Below are 23073 nucleotides of genomic sequence, written 5' to 3'. Positions count from 1 at the left end.
TTTTAGAAATGGCCTCAAAAGACGTTAACGTTGTCAATGACGTAAAAATTCTCTGAATTACCTTTGAGATGTTGAAGGTAAGTGTAATTAAGAAAGGACAAGCTGATTTATGTGATAGTTGTATTTATTATTTTAATAGCTCAAAACTTAATTATCTTTAAAAAAATACTTTACGTGTCTGTTGAAGAAAGAATAAATGACAATAAATTTCGTTATCTATTGCTGGAAGTCGTATACTATTTTTGTTCAGGGCGTAAACTTAAGTATGAAATTTAAAAGGAACTGAGAAAGACAGGGAAAAGAAAAATAAAATTTTTGTTTTTTTTTTGTTTTGGTTTTACGGCTCAAGCACGTTAGTATAGGGGCCCCCAAAACGGGAAAAGATTTTTTGACTAACCCCTTTTGTGTTAAAAATGAAAGAAACTCAATACAGTTAAAATGCTTTAAGAAAAATTGTCATTTTCCCTTATAAAAATAATTTGTACATTGTTTTTAAAATTCGTTGAAAAATTTTCCTGACATTTTTGGAAATTTTTAAAAACGGTTTTTCAAATTATTTTTTCGGGCCCCAAGTAGTATTAAAAAAGAACCTTTATTTTGGGGAAATTAAACCCCTGTCGAAAATTTTATTAAAAATTATTTCAGGTTTGTGTTTTTTTCAAAAAAAAGATAAATTCCCCCTGATATATATTCTCCACATAAAACCGGACTTAACACTTTGTTACAGCCTTACTTATAAAGAAAGCATCATAAATACTTAATACTAGCTCTTTTTAAGCGTTTACCTGTAATGCTATATTCTAACTCGAGTTAAAATGTACTTTAAAATACACGTATCTGGCCTATTTTCATCCCTTCCCACTAAATCGGTAAAAGTGTTTTTAGTATTTACTAAAGGTCATTGAAATGGCATATCATTGTTTGAGGTAACATACCATTCTTTCGAGTCTTTTTATGAATTAAACACAAATTGATGGCTTTTTTTCAGTACACATCAAACCGTCAACGTACTGTCCAAAATTAAAAAAAAAACATGTAAAGTAAATTGTGTGACCTTTATCAGCGTTAGTCTCGGAGCACGTTTTTGGAAAAATTTCTATATGAATATTATAAGAAGCGCTTAAATCAATTCCAAAATCTTTCTTTTAAATTATTTTTTATCTGAGTCTACGTACTATGTACACGTATGGTTAAATTTTAGTCTCGGTTTGAGCCCGGAATAAGGTTTTTTTTTTTACCAAAGTATACAAAAAAACAACAACAAAAATTCCATCAAAACACAAAAACAAACACAAAAATTAATTACCTGAAAAACAACTTCTTCTCGATTACCTTATTTATGTTACAAAAGTCTTCTTGCATATGAATATTGATGGTTCAAATTAAACATTATTCTTTCTAATTTCAAAGCAAGTTGAATATGTTTTAGGAAAAAATATTGGAAACAACGTTTTCTTTTTTTATCGTCATTTTTGCACGTATATTTTATATTCATAAGTTTATTTTCTTTCATAACATGTTGCGTTATATAATCTTAGCTAACTTTAAATATACAGTATGTACTGTATGCAGATCAAATATTTTAGTTGCTGAAGTGTTGCTCTATAAAAGTTAAATATTTTGTTAAGTTAAAATTGAAGAGTGAGTTGCCATGCAAAGGGTTGCTCTGCAGAGGTTCTTATTTATGCACGCCTTAAATAAATAAATAAACAAATAAATAAATAAGATGAATAAATAAATAAATCACACACACGCGCACGCACGCAAGCACGTACACACACAAATATAAATAAATAAATAAATAAATAAATAAATAAATAAATAAGATGGATGAATGAATGAATAAATAAATAAATCACACTCACGCGCACGCACGCACGCACGCACGCACACACACACAAATATAAGTAAATAAATAAATAAAAAAAAAATAAATAAATAACCAGTTTTTTGTCAGCTGAATACAGACAAACAGTTTAACTAGATTTTATATGGTATGTAAATTAAAATGCATCGTAAGACAAAAAAGATAATTTGTCCTCTCTTTCTGTAGGTCTCTCTCTTTATCATATAAATATCACTTAATTTTTAATAAAAAAAATAATTTATTCAATTTTTTATTTTGTAATTTTACTGTATATGATGTACATGCATATACGTGAAAGTTAATACAGTTTTAAACGGTGTCAGTGCAAAAATGTCACCAGAGGACAGTCTGCAGTCATACCAAGGGGTATTTCAGTTTTCGGTCAATTAAATATATTTTCAAAGTTGTTTCACCTCAAACTGGCCAAAAGGTTATTGGACTATCCGACAACAAGGTTTAAAAAAGATGTTAAGTAGCACAATTTGTCTAGTATATCTCTTTTGTACTTTTCATACATGTATAATTCCCACGATGTACAGCAGAAGGGGATTATAATTAAATCTTAAAATTACATACCACAATGCCACAGCATCTACATATCCAATTATTTAGTAAACATGAATACGTACTAGTTTCACCTAATTACACATTATCTAATTTCTTAAGTAGGTTCGTTTCCTTCATTTTAGTATCATTTCTTCCAAAAGGTTAATATTAAACGGTTGTTAAAAGGTCCAATTCCTCTTTCGCATATCTAGTCTGTATTTTGCGCCTTTTAAATGAATTGTGCAATATTGAGGAAAGTCTTTTTCCGTTTCAGTTATGTTTAAGGAATAAAGCAACGGATTCAAGAGTGTTTCCACTTGAAAGTCCAGTGTTTCCCATTTCAGATTGGATTTGAAAGTTTCAAAATCGTGTTCATATGTGCATCAATCTAAATCGACAGTTTAATTATTGAATATTCCATGGAATTTCGCTAAAAATGAAAAATAGGAATGTTTCGACAATAAATCGGTAAAGGGGAAAATGTGTACCAGTTAAGAAATTTTCTTGGAAAATCGACAGGAAAAAGGCATATATATTAATGTACAAGAGTTTCCATTTTTGTTGAAATAACGAAAGTAAATTTTTTTAAACTTTGAAACTTTAAAATTTTTTATCAGACGATAGATTCATTTTTAAATACTCAACGTGCATCATAAAATAGACTAGATAATAGTTTCTGAAAAATCAGCTCACGAAAAAATTAAAGCATAGTTAATTTATTTAACAAGATATTTAGATTTATATTAAACAGAAGTCAAATATAAACGTTACAATGCCATTGGGTGATTCTGGCAGCCGATAATCTGATATAAATAATTCAAGCTTGGGAATACCTATTAAAATGTAAATTACTACTATGACGTCATTCCATTGTCCTCTCCGTACTGTATTTTTAATACAGTACAGGTAGGCGTCCAATATTATTGTGTAAGTCCACTATTAATATTGTAGCAAATTGATATTAGACAGCCTGTCGTGTAGTGAAAGAAGCTTGTATGACCACAGGACTTTCGAATTTTATCCAAATCAAAAATAAGAAAAATGTGATCCCTGCTATCAGAAATAAATACGAGGAACGCAACCCATTACGCATTTTACAGAATTTTACAAAAAAAACCCAATAATTGTTATATGCGATAAAGAAATGCTAAAACCGATGAATTCTTTGCTCATTTCACGAATTCTATCTTCCAGACTACTGATCTCTTAAAATCATACTGTATAATTGTTTACGCTTCCCCAGTGAAAGGACGGGGCGTCAGTATAAGAATATACTTTTGATGGCAATGTTTAAATGGTTTAATTTCTTGCCTAACTTTCCCGTTTTCTTTCTCGTTTTTATACATGTACATACATTTACATTTAGTTAACAATCATACCGTATTTGCTTTATTGTATGTACGTAATGTTTCAGTAAGTGCAGCTTTTTAAATAAACGTAACAGAGAAAATAAATACACATAAGCGGTTATATTTGACTACATATATGTTTGACTTTTATATAAAAAAACATTTCAGACTCTTGTGGTATGACAAATATCAAATCAAAAATAAGAAAGTATCATTTTGTTGCGTAAATATCCAAAATTCACAATAACACAAGTTTATACAACATTTTACATCCCTGAATTGGTGATAGTTGTGGTAAACAGAAAAAGAAGAAGAAAATTTTATTTAACTTATACATTTACATGTATCTCGTTATACATCAACTAGTAATACGTATGAAACATTTTGTCACGGTTGGTATTCAAATGAAAGAGAATAATATACAATATGGAGAATAAGCTCTAATAAATTTGAATCAGATACTGAATAACAGCAATTTTTCACTAATAAAGTGTCTAACAGTAAATATTATGTACATTGTTATAGTCTTAAAGTCTAGGATATGTGGTAAACAGATATAGTAAAATAAAAACAAAAATTAAAATAAAATCTCAATTGAAAATCCATACAAAATATCCTATACTAAATAATCAGTATAAACCCTTATCAAAGGACATTAATTATCTCAGTCAATCATTCAAAATATCAGACATTTATCACAAATTTGAAAACTTTACATTTCACTTTTTTGGGTAAAAATCACCAATGTAAATTAATGTATACTGTAAGCGTGCAAGTCCACACTTTTGTGTAACTGGTATATTTTGTGCATATCATTGTGTTCATGTACATAATTGGTCATATTTTAAAAAACATGAAAATTTCATGCTACGATGAAAATTTCATGCTACGGACATCTGATTACTCAAGAGGCTACCTATAGGGTATTTACAAGTAAAAAGATAATTTCTAAAACCTTTAAATTGTACATTTTTAGCACAAAAATGCGTTATTTCTAATGCTTTGATAGATAACATGATATTTGATAGCAAAAGTAGTAATTTAAGTAAGATATAAGCCTCAAACTGACCAATAAATAAAATATTGAATTCCATTCGGCGCTTCGCGCCTCACAAATTCACAATATTTTACATATTGGCTTATATCTACTACAGAAACAGGAAAACAGGGCGCATATCAAAAGTACAACTATCAACCTAATACGTTATGTTTAGTTGATATGTTAAGTTTTCAAACCATATTTAGCAATGAAGAGCTAAGAAGTTGAAAGAAATGGATTATTTTTACCTGAAAAAAAAATTAAACCTAAGTTTAAGTGTTACCCCAAAGAGCAAGCTTTTGTATAGTGCAAAGACGGGTTTTATAACGGTATATTTACCAATATAACAAACTACGATGTGGAAAAAAAGACTGTTTGTTCATCTTATTGACTTTTCTTTAAGACAATAAAGGTACGAAAGTTGATTGGAATGGTAAATGAAACTTTCATTGGATTACCTAGATATTTAGGATCTTACAAAAATTGTTTAATATCAAAATGTGTTACATGACGAGAGCAATGTTTTTCGTTACCGCACTCATGGTCGGGATATTGATTGGCAGTAACGGACAAACAACAGACCAAGAAACATGGCCGGAAGGTAGGACTAATATGCATTACCAATTAATTTAAACATAAAGAGCAATTCTAATCCAAACAGGTTAAACCTTTTATTTTGACCATACATAGGATTATCATTTACAATATATATTTTTTGTCAATAATTTTTTTACTTTATACCATCACCATCATCATCATCATCATAATCATCATTAATCTTTCATCATTTTTATATAATACCAAAAGATATTACTCCTTTGTTTATATATTGTCATTATTAGTAAAATCAATTCACTAATTATTAGTAAAATCAATTCACTAACTATTAGTAAAATCAATTAATTCTTTATTAGAATTTTTTTTATTCCATTCATTATTAGTAAAATTCATTCATTCATTATTAGTAAAATTCATTCATTCATTCATTTAAAGATAATTATTAATTCAAAACTATTATTCACTATCGCACCCGATCAGTGTTATTTGCTATGATGTAATTACAATAAATTACATCAAGTTATTTACTTAATATTTCTATCATTTTTATGATACACGAAATATATGACGAATGAAATACTTATTTTGCTCGCTTATTTAGACATAAAATGTTAATATATACAGCATCATTATTATTATAGTAGCATATCAAGAAAATAGCTGTTAGCTGTTAACGATATGATTAGTGGAAGAGTAAAGTTTTTGTTCTTTCAGAACGTGGCCTGATTGTTACCACTCTAAATAGATATGGTTGGCGAACTCCGGTTCAGCTTCGGCATCTACCAGTTCTTCCAGGCCATGAGAACTACTCTGGTACTGTACCGGGTGTTACCTTTTCCAACAGAAACATTCATTTCGTCAGCATTGATGTAGACTACAGAACAAAGTGTGTCTATATGTATGAATACCATCTAAGGTATACAAATAAAACATTGACAGTAACTTAATTGCAGCTAAATATGTTATAAGTATAAAGAATAAACCATTCCAATCAGTCAACGCAATGAGTCGCAGACTTTTTCCAAACAACCCAAACCAAAGAGTTTTTTTATTAATCAACTTCTGCAATAACACATTAACAACTTCCTTGGTTCTACTTATCGATTGTTTTTCTCAAAATCTTGGTTCATTTTAACTAATATGTTATGTATGTTATATTGATTGATCCAAAGATCCACAGATATGTATTTCCTTGACCTTAAAACTAAGACTGTCTCTTACATTTACCAGAACAATAGTGGTTGGTACAAACTTTAGCAAAGATCTTACCGATATGAAATTCCAAAATATACATGTGGGTGTCTCTAGAGGTAACATTCAAGTAGCAGTTGACTGGCTGTCCCATACAGTGTACTGGAGTGACTCTAAATTTCGCTGGATAGTAGCAGCACCTGGTGAAAGTGATAAGATAGATATGGATTATTACAAGATAGTTGTTGATACTCATCTAGAAGCACCCGACGGATTAACAATTGATCCACTTGAAGGGTAAAACTAAATTTAGAAACTCATATTTTCAAATGATTTTACAAAATAATTATCACATGTTTTAAAGGACTTTACAAAATAATTACCATATGTTTCAATTTTTATGTATTTCTTAAGTTTTTTGTAAAACCAAATGTTTGTTTAACCGTTTTTGCAGTTAAAGCTGCACGCCTCCAGATGAGCCAAAATATTTCAAGAAAATGGAAATTGAGAAAAATGTTCTAATATTTCAAGAAAGGTAAAAACAATCAAGATCAATGTTAAAGTTTACATGTTTTTTGCGATTTAAGACTGATTTTGCAGTATTTTATCACTATATTTCTACTGCGTTAGTATGCGTTACTAACGCAGTAAGGGCTTTTATGCACATTTTAACCTCTTTTTGGTTAATTGCATGGATTGTAAGTGCCAATTGCAATGTGTAAATAACTTTATTTGTTCACCTCACAATATTTTACTGTCAAATACATTATCAAAATTTTCATGAAATTTAACATGAATCTGGAGGCGTGCTGCTTTAAATGCTTTACATGTGTATTTAAACAAAATATGGCGATAATTCTAATTAGGCGGAAGTTTGAAACCTTTCATACCTTTGCAGGCTACTGTTTTGGTCGGATAATGGAAAACATCCAAAAATAGAACGCTCGGATTTAAAAGGAGACAATCGTCACACCATAGTTTCGAAACATTTGCAGTCACCATTAACTCTTGAAGCAGACATATTTAACAAACGTATCTATTGGATAGATTCTTTATCAGAATCCATTCTTTCGTCGGCATATGATGGTAATGACGTCATAACAATTCAGAAAATTCCGAATTCAGGGCTTTTCGATTTGGCAATTTTTAGGGTAAGAGCTTTGGATGTTAACGTATGTAATGAAAAACTCAATTTTTGTTACATGTATCTTTTGAACATTTGTCTTTTGACATTGTTCAATTTCACTTTAAGTCACATTATACTCAATGTACATATTTCAAAGATTTACTATTACAATGGGATGGCAATTTAGCAATATAAATTGATAATAAAAATGTTAAGAGAAAAATATAAAAACAGTCTAAAATATAAAAATACTGTCCCGCTCTTTTTATAAATTGTACGATTCTGATGTTTTCCTAAGAATATTTATAGATATGCATGTGAGTCACGGTGGTTATTGATTGTTCAGATGACGCTTATTATGAAATTGAAAACAAATATGACAAAATCTAAAATAATTTTGAATTTTACCTGAACACACACCATTTACTTCTTGATCGGCATAAAGTCACTTTTAAAACAATCGGTACTTGCAATAAATACATGTTATCATTGTTATGTATTTTGTTATATTAACTTTTCGCATGAGATTGTAACAAGAATGCTAAATTAATCATCAAAGAAACACGAACAAGAATAAGATGTAATGTAATGTAATGTAATGTAATGAAAGAACTGTACATTTGAGGATGCAGCAATGGTTTTAATGTGTTTAGTAGTTGTCTCACGTGGTTACATTTCAGGATGTTGTGTATATCAGTGATATTCAAAGTGGATACATTTATACTTTGAACACAACCAAAGGTATCCACCTAGGAAAACAGGAATCAACTGTGATCAGAATATTTCCTGAAATATTCTATGGTTTAGCAGTCTACTCGGAAGAAAAACAACCATTGAAAGAAAAAGGTTATGTGAAATTATCAAATGAAACTTATATTAAACATTTATTTTGTAAATGCTTCTAACTTCAGAACGATATTACGTCACAAAAGTCATCAAAGTCTTTATCGCAGTATTTTTTACGCAGTATGAACACATCTGCAGATGTTTCCAAATTAAAAATGTCATCATTTTTGTTTCACAATGTTTAACTCTGCTAAAGCCGGTGCTAGAGAGCGTGGACAGTAGTTTGCATTTACCACTTCTGTTCATGAATAGACTCAATTTAACCGAGTCTGCAGCATTTCCAATCTTGCCGTTATACTCTTTTCTTCTCTCTTCTTCTTCTTCTTCTTCTTCTTCTTCTTCTTCTTCTAATTAACCAATATTTTAATGACTTAAAACGCGACCAATACTAGTAAATAAATATTGCCCGCCCTTGTACCTATGTATGTATCTTTAAAATAGTATGTCTTTCTTATTAAAATTTATTTATTATGATACTTATTCTTATGATATTTTTCTTAGATTATTGTGCCGAGAAGAACTGTGACCATATGTGCATATCTACCAAAACCGGTGCTGAATGTGTATGTACGGAAGGTTTTGAATTAGATGTAAATACTGGAAAATGTAAAGGTAGCGTGGTCCTTAATTATAATATTTTGTTTCTGCTTTATCGGATTGTTATTATATAATATTAAACATATGATATATGTTTAAGGAAATACCCAAAACCACTGCATTGTAACTGTGTTTACATGTATATACATGTATATCTTTCTTCTTTGACAAGAAAATATGTTTAAACCTGTACTCAAAAGATACATCTATAATTTTATTTCAATAGAATATTGATGACATTAGCTTCGCTCAAATATATAAAATATCTTTCGCAACAGTTTTCGTGTTTAAATGTTGAATTCTGCTTAAGTCGGTACTAGGATACATGGGCGGTAACTTTTAGCTTATGAACAGACTCAATCAAACCGAGCCTGCACAATTTTCAATTTTGTAGGGATTTCGTTTTTCTCTATTTGACATATACTTTTATCTGCAGAGACTTTTGACGGATACCACAAAGCAATTGTTGTTTCCAACAAGACACATATATGCTTGACTGACATTCGCTCGTTTGCTCAGGCCGATCATGAGTATGATTGCAGATTTACCATTGAAACTCAATATTCATTTACAGTAAGTATACTGTATAACATTATTATTCTTCATCGTAATTGTGTGTTATTAGTTTGTATCGTTTAGTTTTACAGCGCACCAATTTGTTTTGTTTCCTTTACGGCTCATCAATTTGTATTGTTTAGTTTAACGGCGCACCAATACCATTTAGGTACAATGGCGTCGAAATAGTAAAAATGATTTTGACTTACCTCGTGTGTTACCAACACTGTCAAAACCACATTACCTGCTGGAGCTAAGAGATGCATAGACTCCAGTAATTCGAGCCCATTTAGTCGCCTCTTAAGATCACGCAGGGATAAACGGTGGCTGCAATTCGGATGCCTTAAACCATTAAGGGCAACCCCTCAACCACAAGGAGGATAATTATGTCTTATATTTTATGAAAACATCTTTCAAGGAGTTTTTTGACCTATTATTTTGTTATCCTAAGTCTTTTCTTTCAACAATTGATTAATCTCATAAAGGTTGGTTGTGACAAACAAAGATAATAAACTTAGACTCTTGCTAGTATAAGTAAAGAGGCTTGAGCACCTAAGACTATGTCGTACAATAAATATAGTTGCTATTTGAGAACTACATGTATGTAATTATACAGGAATATGACTTCTTTTAATTTCTATACATATTTATTTTAGTTCGATTGTGTTGGAAGTTATACGTTTGTTAAAACACTATCAAATTCGTTCCTGGAACTAACCAGTACTAATACTAAACAATGAATGTAAAGTTTCTTTCTCAAGAAAACAACAGCTTCCCCCTGACAGGGTTTAAACCCACGCAGTCAGCAATCCTTAGATTACTAGGCCGACGCGTTAACCACTAAGCCAAGCCGCCAGACATAACTTATTCTTTGTGATATTCAAACAAAAACTTTTAATACTTTTTCTTAAAACATTATAGGACTCGCCTTCCAAGTTCAAGAGAAAAAAGAGACAAACGTTTTTATCAACCCCTCCAGTCGGCATAACAGAGGATTTGTTATCAAGTACAGCAAGGCAGGTAACTTCAGAACCGAAAGTAGTCAGTCCTTCTACACAAAGATATACTAGACCTAGGACATTATCAAGGTTTAGTCGTTACACTCGTAGAAGAACAACGCCAACAGCATGGTCGGGGCCAGTTACAAGACCGATGCTCAATAAGACTACAATTTCTCCAGTAACGCAGCGGCCATCAACAAGAGTGACAACAAGTAAATTTGTCTTTATAACATAATAAATGATTGTATGAGCATATGAGCCGCGTTACGACAAAACCAACATAGTGCGTTTGCGACCAGCATGGATCCAGACCAGCCTGCGCATCCGAGCAGTCTGATCAGGATCCATGTTGTTCGCTATCAGTATCTCTACTTGTAATGTACAGGATGGATCCTGATCACACAGCGCGGATGCGCAGGCTGGTCTGGATCCATGCTGGTTGCAAACGCATTATGATGGTTTTGTCGTGACGCGGCTCATATGTTTTTAGCTCACCTGAGTATATGCTCAGGGTGAGCTATTAGGATCACTCTTCGTCCGTCGTCTGTCGTCCGTCGTCCGTCGTACGTCGTCCGTCGTCCGTTGTCCGTTTACACTTTTCAAACGACATCTCCTCTGAAACCATAAGGCAGATCATAATGAAACTTCACAGGGATGTTCCTTGTGTGAAGCCTTAAGGTATTAGCACCCTAATGCATTACCTCCGCTTTGAAGAGTATTCAAATAGGCTAGAACAACTGTTAACTACATTGAACATGAGGGCCATGGGTTCAATCCCCAGAAGGGTCAACTTTTGTTTTCTTTCTTTTTTTCTTTTAACATTATTTATGTATCTCTCATGTCCCATTTGGAAAGAAAAAAGTGTTTAATTTTGATTTTTTAATTTTTATAGGTATTTATTGGCTAAATTATGCTAAATCTAGTAATAAATATAGTACCTGATATTTTCAAAGTGTAATATAATCAAAACTAGACGGTAAAAGTATTTCATATTTTACAAGATCAACCAATATACTTTTTTAAAAATTTAGGGAAACTTTGAAAACAGGCACTCATTTGGGTAAATTTTAATATTTTTTTTAAATTAGGCTCCCTAAGTAGAAAAATGGTCAGACACGTGGTAAAAATGGGTGGGGTAGGGTAACATTTTTATACAGATTTCATAAATTTTAAGTAGAAACCATAATTTTGCTTATTTGGATTGTTAGCTGAATGGTACTATTTGTTTCTTACCAAAAATTAATGGGAAAACATTTTTCATTAGAATTTTATTGCAGATTATTTAAAGGTTCCTTCTTTCTAAAAAAAGGGCCCTCATAACATCCTAGCTTCAGAAAAGTGGCCATAACTTGATTTCCGTACGGTAAACTTTGTTTAAATTTTGCATACAGGTGTACTTTAAGGTAAACATCTGACTTGTGATGTCAATTTTTTAGTTCCTGATAGTGCCCATTAGGGTCCTAATACCTTAACAAAGTTGTTCAAAGAATTCCATTCCATGCAGAACTCTGGTTGCCATGGCAACCAAAAGAAAAAAACTTTAAACATCTTCTTTTAAAGAACCCAAATAGCTAGAGTTCAGATATTAAGCATGAAACATCTTCTAGTGAGTGTCTACCAAGTTTGTTCAAATAAAAGCCTTTTGGTCAAGATTGGCCCCATCCCAGAGGGTCTTTGATTATCCCTATTTGCATAAAGTAAAAACTTTAAAAAATCTTCGTTTAAAGAACCCAAAGAGCTAGAGCTAAGATATTAAGCATGAAACATCTTCTAATGAATGTCTACCAAGTTTGTTAAAAAAAAAGCCCTGGGGACAAAATTGGCCCTGTCCCAGGGGTCATTGATTTTCCCTATATGCATAAAGTAAAAAATTTAAAATTCTTCTTAAAAAAACTAAAAGAGCTAGAGCTAAGATATTTAGCATGAAACATGTTCTAATTTGTGTCTACCAAGTTTGTTCAAATAAAAGCCCTGGGGTCAAAATTGGCTTCGCCCCAGGGGGTCTTTGATTTTCCCTATATGCGTATAGTAAAAACTTAAAAAATCTTCTTTTAAAGAACCCAAAGAGCTAGAGCTAAGATATTTAGTATGAAACATGTTCTAATGGATGTCTACCAAGTTTGTTCAAATAAGAGCCGTGGGGTCAAAATTGGCCCCGCCCCGGAGGTCATTGATTTTCCATTTTATGTGTTAAGCAAAAACTTAAAAAATCTTCTTTGAAAAAAATCAAATAGCTAGAGTTTAGATACTAAGCATGAAACATTTTCTAGTGAGTGTCTACCAAGTTTGTTCAAATAAAAGCCCTGGGGTCAAAATAGGCCCCGCCCCGGTGGTCATTTCTCTTCCTTATATGTGTTATACAAAAACTTTAAAAATCTTCTTTGAAAAAACTCAAATAGCTAGAGTTTAGATATTAAGCACGAAGCATCTTCTAGTGTGTGTCTACAAAGTTTGTTCAAATAAAAGCCCTGGGGTCAAAATTGGGCCCGCCCCGGCTGGCATTGATTTTCCTTATATGTGTATAGCAAAAACTTAAAGTCTTCTTTGAAAAAACCCGAATAGCTAGAGTTTAGATATTAAGCATGAAACATATTCTAATGTGTGTCTACAAAGTTTGTTCAAATAAAAGCCCTGGGGTCAAAATTGGGCCCGCCCCGGCTGACATTGATTTTCCTTATATGTGTATAGCAAAAACTTAAAGTCTTCTTTGAAAAAACCCGAATAGCTAGAGTTTAGATATTAAGCATGAAACATATTCTAGTAAGTGTCTACAAAGATTGTTCAAATAAAAGCCCTTGGGTCAAAACTGGCCCTGCCCCAGGTGTTTCATTGTTTTTAACTATATGTGTAAAGAAAAAATCTTGACCAGCTAGACATTAGATGTTAAGCATGAAATATCTTCTAATGGGTGTCTACCAAGTTTGTTCAGATAAAAGCCCTGGGGTTTAAACTGGCTCCGCTCCGGGGGCCTATATACAGGTGAGCGACTTCAGGGCCATCATGGCCCTCTTGTTTGTTTTGCTTTACGTCGCACTAACACTGTAATGCTTATATCGCTACTTTCTAGCTTTAATGTTTGTCAATAAGTCAGCCCCCAACCCCCCACCGCATTATTTCAGGCACAAACAGGCACCTGAGTAGAACCATATTCGTTCCGTAATCTAGGTGGATAGTTTCCGCATATGAAAGAATACTAAGTCTCTGAAGAGATCCGAACCAGCAGCTATGCGATGGTGGTTTGAAGTCGTAGGTGTCAATGCGCAAAAGTATTCACTACCGTTGTTGTAGGAAGGACTTCCTGTTGATTATCTAGAATTCAGATGTACACTGGTTATTATTTTTTCAAGTCGTGTCAAGGCTTATATTTAAATAAATTTGTTAGATTTGTGTTTTAATTAGAATTAGTCAAAGTGAACTCATTATGGCCACCAAAAATATATGAAAACTTATGGAAGCGATACTTTCACTATTAGTGTTTGACTTTTATGCCGTTTTTTAAGTTCTAGCGTTAAGGTTTAACTTAGAAAATATATTTTAGTAAAGGAAACATGCACTAGTATGACTAACAAATCACATAACAAAATGAAAGCAATATCATTATAGATACAATATTAAAGAAATGAAAACAACGGTTTGTTTGAAAATAACCAATGAAAACAACGCCTTATCTGAAAAATAGCCAATCAAAGCAACGCCTTGTTTGAAAATAACCAATGAAAACATCACCTTGCTTGAAATATAACCAATCAAAACAACGCCTTGTTTGAAAATAACCATTGAAAACACACAAGACAAGAATTAGTACCCTGCTAGTGCGACTGGGTTTTGCGGTTGATACATTCTCTGAATTGTTGATCTTTGTTCTTATTTGTTCTTTAGTCTTTATACAAAGGTGAAAGATCTAATCAGTTATACTGAATCAGTTTGAAAAAGGTAAATAGTTGGTTTTATTGCAGATTTGTTTGCAGACTATGATTATAGAAAAACACACTTAATTTCAGACAAACCGATTGATTTTATCAAGATGTTTGATATGGACATGGTAAAAAGAATCTTCTTCTTTGCAACAGAGAGTAATACTATTTACAGAAGACCAATTGATTTGCCAATAGAAAACGATATGAAAGAAGTGATAGTGTCGGCGTCGGGAAATATCAGTGGTATTATATATTAATATATACACTTTAATTCATTTCTTATCCATGTCTGTGAAAAACACACATACATTTATTTACATGCTATATGGAAATAATGTTAGAGATTTTATTGACATATCTGTTTATTTAAAAGGACAATGGTCAGTTGGTCCATCAGAATTTACCATAAACAAAATTATATGATAATATGCTCTTTACATATAAATCTGTTGATGTCTGATTATAAAATATTTGCAATAAATATGTTAAAACTAAACAACATTCTTTTTGAAAATAGATTATTTCAAATGAGACAGGACACTTGTTTTGTTTAGCAGTATTACTTTCATTTGAGTCTTACGCCAAACATACTTCGTATTGTATAAATGTAATGTATAAGTGCTCCGTTACTTGTTTTGTTTCCACGAATGTGTTTAGGTTTGGCCTACGATGCAGAAGATGGGGATAACTTATATTGGTGTGAATCGGACAAAGGGGAAGTTTGGGTGGTAAATGTTGAAACAAAAGCGTCAAGAATTGTCAACAGAGATTATAGCACATTTGCCGGGGCTCATAATCTTGTTATTATTTCAAATCACAGGTATCATTTTACTTGTAGCCATAAAACCACAAAGGGAATTAATTTAATCATTGCTTTATTTATAATTCATAAATAAATAAACGACATTCACGCATCTTGTCTGAGTATCTTAAATGATAAGCATGATAATGTTAATGGTATAACCAATCTTCCATTATAGACCAGTTCAATTTAAGGATATTAAGTGCTTGTGTTTCCATGTGTTGTTTTTTCTGATTCTCACAGTATGTTGGCAATGATCACTGGAAGTAACAGTTATAAATACATAAAAACGCTTACACTGGACGGGTCACGTGTCAATACAATATCGCATGGAATGAGTACAATTTCAGGTTTAACGTATGACAAATCCGAAAAGGTGTAAGTACATTCACATGAACTATTTTACTTCTAAGTTACAAGTTACAACTTCTGGATTGAATGTACTGTTTCGCTCATGTATTCGCTTTTCCAGGTGACCTCATGTTACTGCGGACTAAGTTTTTCTGTGAACATGGCTTTCTATTTTTAATCATAAATCTCTGAACATTTTGAATATAAGTTTGCTCATATTGTCTTGTTTTCTCGATTTCAGGTTATACTATATAAATGGATATTATCTGTACAAAGTATCAATAATTACAAAGAATACAGATTTTGTGTTCATGTCTGTTGACGATGGTGCATTTGGCCTCATACTTTATCAAGTAAGAAATATATAAGTAATATTTTTTCGTTAACAGACTTGAAAAAGTGTAATCCCTTGGAAGCAATGGCTGTAAGAAGTAACATGACAATTTTAGTCGCGATTTGTTTCGAGTTTGTTCATGAGATAAAATGTAAAAGTAAAACAAGTCCCCCCCCCACCTAGCACCGGCTTTTGCAGCATTCAATCTTCAACAATACTCAAAGATGACAACATGCATAAATCATAAATTGAGAAAATGTTTAATATAGGACCTGGTAATAAAGTTTGTCTTTTGCAAGCAAAGATGTTTCTAATAAAATGCTGAATCAAACATTTTGAGCTAAAAGTGTTGAATAAAAGAATTCACATACAATTGATCTATATTAATGAATTCAACACGACTCAAACGAAACCAAAACTAATAAAAGCTGAATTTTCCAATTTGAAGTTTTTATGGTGTCAAATTGTCATTCATTAAGTTTCTAGTTATATATAAAACATGTATTCTTGGCTTATATAAAGTGTTTGAAAGAGCATTGTAAAATAGTGAGCAATTAGGAAAAATACGATTACAGTGCTTTGTTGAATATAAAAAAACACAAAAAACAACAACAACAACAACACCAAACAACAAAAATAAACAAAAACAACAAACAAAACAACATCGTTATTATACAAAATGTTTTGATCAGTTACTTCAAGCATAGATACACAGAGAATGTTACAAAACAGAAACATGGTGAATGAATTGCAATGTTTTATCATATTTGATGCAAAAGTTTTGAAGGTACACTATTTCAGAACTATGTGGCTTGGGTACATCCTGGTGATTTCTTTGTGACGTCATATGACTTGGTGACAGGGTCAAGGACGAGGAATGGCTATCTTGGTAACACGTCTATGGAAATAGTTGATATGAAAGTTTTAGACCAACGTCTTCAGTCGACGAACTACACAAGTATGTTGTTTTATAATAATATACCTTTTAAAGTACGTTAAAACATTAAGAACAAAAACTAACAAAGAAAACAACAAACAAAAACAGCAAAAATAAAAAGCCCAGCAAAACAGCGTTTGTTTGATTGGATTACGTCGCACGGTCATGTAGTGCATTTCCAGCTTTACTGGTGGAGGAAGACCTCAGGTGCCCTGTGCATTATTTCAGGCAAGAACCGGCACCTGAAAAGAACCACTGATGTTCCGACGTTCCGAAAGCTAGCTGGATAGCTTCCTAACATGAAAGAATCCAAAGTCCCTGTCTGGATTCGAACCCGCAGCGGTGAGGTGCAAGTGGTTTGACTAAATACTGATTTTATTCATAGGATATTTTAGGGCAGTATTAAATAAAAGAGGCAAGATTAATCAATGCATGTTCAATCCTTATTATTGACGAATGCTATGTCACTCGCATAATTATTTACGACAAAAATCGCGTTGTGAAGATATATATCTTTAGGACAGAACAAACAATTATATTAAGCAATGTTAATAAAATTTTACGACACCCTTTGTATATAAATAAATATATAGTATGTAGACCAGTAAAGCATGATTATTTGAGTGATTTCCACCTTTATATTTTTGAATAAATTTCATTTACTGACATAAAAAACGATTATTTAATAACGATAATTTAGCATCCTAACATCCGCTGAATAATTACAATATGTTGGTCTGGAAAAAAATATTTAAACACAAACCCTAAAAGAAAAAAAAATCAAATCAATAGTAAAGGGGTATTGACTCACCATAAAGATTATATGGAGAACACAGTAAAAATTTCCTTGCATCAGGCAAAAAGCTATTATCGTGGACAAAAAGGCTTATTATTTATACATAACTATTTAACAGATATAACCAAGTAATATAATGATCTCAAATTAATATTTAACTATTTGTCTAAAGGGTACGTAACGTGAATTGGTAACTCGAAATACGGACATTTCATGTCGAAACATATATTTGTGTATGCACCAATGATTATATATTATGTATGACTATATTTATGTAGCCAAATATATCATTCTGTTCTGTTCTGTTAGATCCATGTGCGTTTGAGGATGGCGGATGTTCTCAGATATGTATAACAGCCTATGTTAAAGATGTCATGACACCAGTGTGTGAGTGCCGCCTTGGCTACTTCTTAGACGATGACAACTTGACGTGTATCTCGAGTATGTATTTAATGACAATACAAAATGTGAACCCTTAACCTTTAACCTTTGAAATGCCATTAGAGTCCGAAAGCCTAAAACATATACTGTGAATTCACTTAATTTGGAGAGCATAAAACTTCGTGGTTTTGTCACAAAGAACATTTTCGTGGGTTCCTAATTTGTGGACTGTTTATTTTTCCAAAAGGTAACATGTAAATAATATGATGCAAAATAATCTTACATGGATTGACGTATCCACGAAAACCGTGAAAAGTTCCCCGCGAATAATTAAGATTTTGCAGTATCATGAATATTTTACAAAGATACTAGATACAAATGTGAATGATTTAAACCGGTAGGACTTCTTTAATGCACTTGTCAAACTTCTGTTTGTAAATAGTTTATTTCAATTATTGGGATATTAAAAAGGAAAAATTAAAGTTTATCAGCTATGATGGTGACATGATAATAGAAATAATAACATAGATTTACATTACTGATTTCAATGTGCAGGGTTATTATTCAAAGTTCTGTCCAGCTTTTACGTCAATTCAGTTGGGCCTGTCTATAACATTGACTACTCATGCTGAAAATTCATTTAACCATTACGGAGATAAACATCTTTCAAACATTCATCAGTTTTAGTAAGTCATGACTAAATAGGGAACAAGACAGATGAACTGTTCAAGAGTTAAGTAATTACGGAAATTCCTTATTCAACACAGGTTTAATCCATAATGTTAATTTATCGGTTCGAGAATTAGTATATAAATTTCATAATTTTAGATATACCACTGATCGAAAATTACATATTTTAATGGTATGAATTTGTTACCGTCAATAAGGTTGGACAGCACATTACTGACTCACAACAACACAACATTTATATTATTTTGGACTCTTTTACAGACGCACAACAACACAACATTGTATGATCCGGAACTCTTTATTTAACAGATGCACAACAACACAACATGTATATGATCCTGAACTCTTTCTTTCACAGATGCACAACAACACAACATTTATATGATCCTGAACTCTTTTTTTTACAGATGCACAACAACACAACATTTATATGATCCTGAACTCTTTCTTTTACAGATGCACAAAAACACAACATTTATATGATCCTGAACTCTTTTTACAGATGCACAACAACACAACATTTATATGATCCTTAACTCTTTCTTTTACAGATGCACAACAACACAATATTTATATTATCCTTAACTCTTTTTTTTACAGATGCACAACAACACAACATTTATATGATCCTTAACTCTTTCTTTTACAGATGCACAACAACACAACATTTATATGATCCTTAACTCTTTCCTTTACAGATGCACAACAACACAACATTTAAATGATCCTGAACTCTTTCTTTTACAGATGCACAACAACACAACATTTATATGATCCTGAACTCTTTCTTTTACAGATGCACAACAACACAACATTTGTATGATCCTGAACTCTTTCTTTTACAGATGCACAACAACACAACATTGTATGATCCTGAACTCTTTCTTTTACAGATGCACAACAACACAACATTTATATGATCCTGAACTCTTTCTTTTACAGATGCACAACAACACAACATTTATATGATCCTAAACTCTTTCTTATACAGATGCACAACAATACAACATTTGTATGATCCTTAACTCTTTCTTTTACAGATGCACAACAACACAACTTTTGTATGATTCTTAACTCTTTCTTTTACAGATGCACAACAACACAACATTTATATGATTCTTAAGTCTTTCTTTTACAGATGCACAACAACACAACATTTATATGATCCTGAACTCTTTCTTTTACAGATGCACAACAACACAACATTTATATGATCCTGAACTCTTTCTTTTACAGATGTTGTAGATGACAATTTTATCATCGCTGCTGACATGACAAATAATGAGCTACTACAGATAAGTCTAGATGATAATACAATCAATGCCATTCCAAACCAGGACAATGATCAGTATAAAGGAGTTTTCTTTGACATAAGTACTCAGAAACTTATCTGGACAGAAAATTATGATAGTAAAATGTATACTTCTAACCTGAATGGTACGGAAGAACGGGACTTAGCAGATTTAGGTAATGTTGTTGACTTTGGTGAAAAACATTTAAGTTAATAGACATAAATTAAATAATGAGGAAATAAGTATTATTTCTGTACAAATTTGACCATATTTGTTAAATAACATACAGTAAAACCTTTGGACAAATTTCACCCAAAGGAGAGAGCCAACATGACCTTTATAGAGAGGTGATCTTAATTTCAAGGTAACGCTGTTCTATTTAACCATGAAGGTTTTTTGAAGAGTGACATTTTTTTACAAGGTGATTTTAATTTTGAGGTGGTCTTTAACACAACTTTGTTAGTTTATTGCAATAATAGAACATGTATGTAATATATTCTAAAACAAGCGGACTGTATGGGTGCTCAATTTAGAATAAAACATTTGAAACAGCTTAGATGGAATCAATGAGACAAATCTAAAGTGTTTATATAAATCTTCATCGTCGGAACCCACGGGTACTATTTCCGTTGAACAACATTCATCGTAACATCATGCGTGTATTCGTTACGAGTACAAATGGGTTGCCAAGGAATGTAAATCATTTAAAAACAAATAATATGTCAATTTAATGTAAATATAATTTACTTTGGGCGCAAAATTATGTAAAAAAAACAACTTTTTAATTTAGGATTTCAGGGCTATCTGCGACGATTGGACAAAGATATGACTACCGGAAACATCTTCTTTACGGCATTCTATGACGATTTTATTGGAGTAGTTACACCATCTGGAGAAGCATTGGTGTTGTTCAATGTGTATACAACAACATTGCTAGGTGACATAGTGCTTCATCCTGGAAAAGGGTTTGTTCTGTTATATCAACTGAATTCCTAAATACTTAGGACAAACGATCTAATGCAAAGTGCACGTAACATAATTTATTATACGGATGTTTTGATATTTATAAGATGTAAGATTCTAAAAGCCATTTAAGTCATGGGGTTCTTCATATCATGAACTACATTATGCTTCTATGAGCGTGCATCTCTGCAAATATGTCACGTTTTAAGTGTTTTTTGGCATTTACAAATTTAAAATGGTCAAGAGCGGCACAGCCGTTCGACCAAATCAATGGATTAAATGTTTATTATTTACCTCTTCCAGTCTAGTTTTTGAAATTATTTTTGCAAAACTGTCGATTTACTATAATGTTTAAATTCATCTGATTTACAAAGGTAAATGTTATAATTCATTTGAATTACATTCTATTGGACAAATAGTAATTCCAAACACTAAAAATTTGTTATGATACGATACATTATTAAGTTTCTTTTCTTAAACTGTTGTCGTAGTTGTCAGTGTAGACAAATAAGAAATTTCTAACCTGTATACAAATGTAATTTTATGTGATATTTCAAGATAATAAAAATAATTAAAATTTACTTCAATTTAAAATAAAAAGTATCACTCATAGCGTACTGGAATCATAATTGGCACCAGTATAGAGCCAGGCCATCCTGCAGGTCCGTGAAGTCTGACAACGGTCAACTGTCAGTAGCTCAATTTTATATATTGATACTGAAATACTTAAAACTATCAAATTTAAAAAATGGCAAATCCATTGAAAGATTTCAGCAACATCCGGAGAAATGTTACACACATTACATCATTTCAGTGTTATGTACTATACACGTGACTACTACTTTTCAACATACATTGGTCGTGCCGACATGGATGGCAAAAATGAAGTTGAGTTAATAAAGGGACACCATGTTGAAAAACCAAGTGGTGTGGCGATAGATTTTATTAGTAAGTTGATTAAATAATAAGTAAAGATGAAAACTGGACCTGGTTTTAGTGCCTGAGTGGTTTAGATAGCCACTGGCTGACCACTGATAGAATATGAAAGGAAAAATGGACAAGAAAGTTAAAGACTTCAATAAGCATTAATTTGCTTCCAGTCTTATCTATTATGTATTAATTGTAAATGTTATGTATGTAAAGATGTTCTCACGTGACAAATAAAATATGTTTAACCCAAAGATTATGTACACGCAATGGGCTTTAAATAATTTCATTAAAGGAATACAAACTATCAAAGTATATATTCATTATTTTTTTATTCAATAAAAAGGGTATACTACTTTGCATACAAACTGATCTAGAAAATTAATATAATTGATTTAGAAACACAATGATGTCAAATTGTATTTCATTTTACTATTTTTTCATTAAGTTCAGGTAAGTAAACAGGTCACGGACTTATTACAGGGCTGTTAATTTTCAGTTAATGATATATCTGTGCATGAAAGTTATTTGTTACCATTGTATATTGTAGTAGATTGATAAAAGCACTACGAGAGCGTTGTATCTTATTCTGTTATTCAATCATATCGCAAATTTGTCACTTTAATTAAATTACAGATGACCATTTATATTGGTCGGACTCGCATTACGACACAATTCAACAATGTGATCTGAATGGAGAGAATTGTCTAACGATTATAAATATGACTGGAACATTCCGTGATGAGGGGATACAAGATATTGTAACGGACGGCGTTTACCTGTATTACTCCGCGTATAGAAAAGAGTACGTATAGTTTATTTGTATGTAACACTCCGCGTATAAAAAGTAGTTTTCTCTGGTTATATTAAATCCGCATATAAAAAGAAAGTTAACGAACATGGTTTTTTTTTTTATCTATTTTAATGTTTTATGATTAGAAACACACATGGCCTTCAATTCAGTAAAGGAGATTATAATTTGAACGTTTATGGTTATGTTAAATTATA

General features: G+C 31.7%; 1 protein-coding gene across 1 annotated transcript in view; it reads left to right on the top strand.

Annotated features, from left to right (window-relative positions):
* Positions 1-4972: 4972 nt before the first annotated feature.
* The window catches only part of LOC132759499 (low-density lipoprotein receptor-related protein 1-like), a 33624-nt gene continuing 15523 nt past the window's right edge, over positions 4973-23073 (top strand). Inside the window, exons 1-18 of the mRNA XM_060751281.1 lie at positions 4973-5402; positions 6074-6275; positions 6590-6847; positions 7449-7701; positions 8357-8522; positions 9024-9134; positions 9556-9692; positions 10596-10887; positions 14677-14835; positions 15250-15412; positions 15638-15772; positions 15987-16098; positions 16881-17037; positions 18122-18253; positions 20120-20350; positions 20966-21140; positions 21953-22086; positions 22702-22870. Coding sequence (XP_060607264.1) covers positions 5300-5402; positions 6074-6275; positions 6590-6847; positions 7449-7701; positions 8357-8522; positions 9024-9134; positions 9556-9692; positions 10596-10887; positions 14677-14835; positions 15250-15412; positions 15638-15772; positions 15987-16098; positions 16881-17037; positions 18122-18253; positions 20120-20350; positions 20966-21140; positions 21953-22086; positions 22702-22870 — 3089 coding nt within the window. The 5' untranslated portion in view covers positions 4973-5299. The remainder of the gene's footprint in view (positions 5403-6073; positions 6276-6589; positions 6848-7448; positions 7702-8356; positions 8523-9023; positions 9135-9555; positions 9693-10595; positions 10888-14676; positions 14836-15249; positions 15413-15637; positions 15773-15986; positions 16099-16880; positions 17038-18121; positions 18254-20119; positions 20351-20965; positions 21141-21952; positions 22087-22701; positions 22871-23073) is intronic.

This window comes from Ruditapes philippinarum, unplaced genomic scaffold (assembly GCF_026571515.1).
Source record: "Ruditapes philippinarum isolate M1 unplaced genomic scaffold, ASM2657151v2 ctg4821_1_1_1_1, whole genome shotgun sequence".
Classification (NCBI taxonomy): Eukaryota; Metazoa; Mollusca; class Bivalvia; order Venerida; family Veneridae; genus Ruditapes; species Ruditapes philippinarum.
The sequence above is the reverse complement of the archived record's forward strand: the minus strand, read 5'-3'. Positions and strand labels throughout refer to the sequence as shown.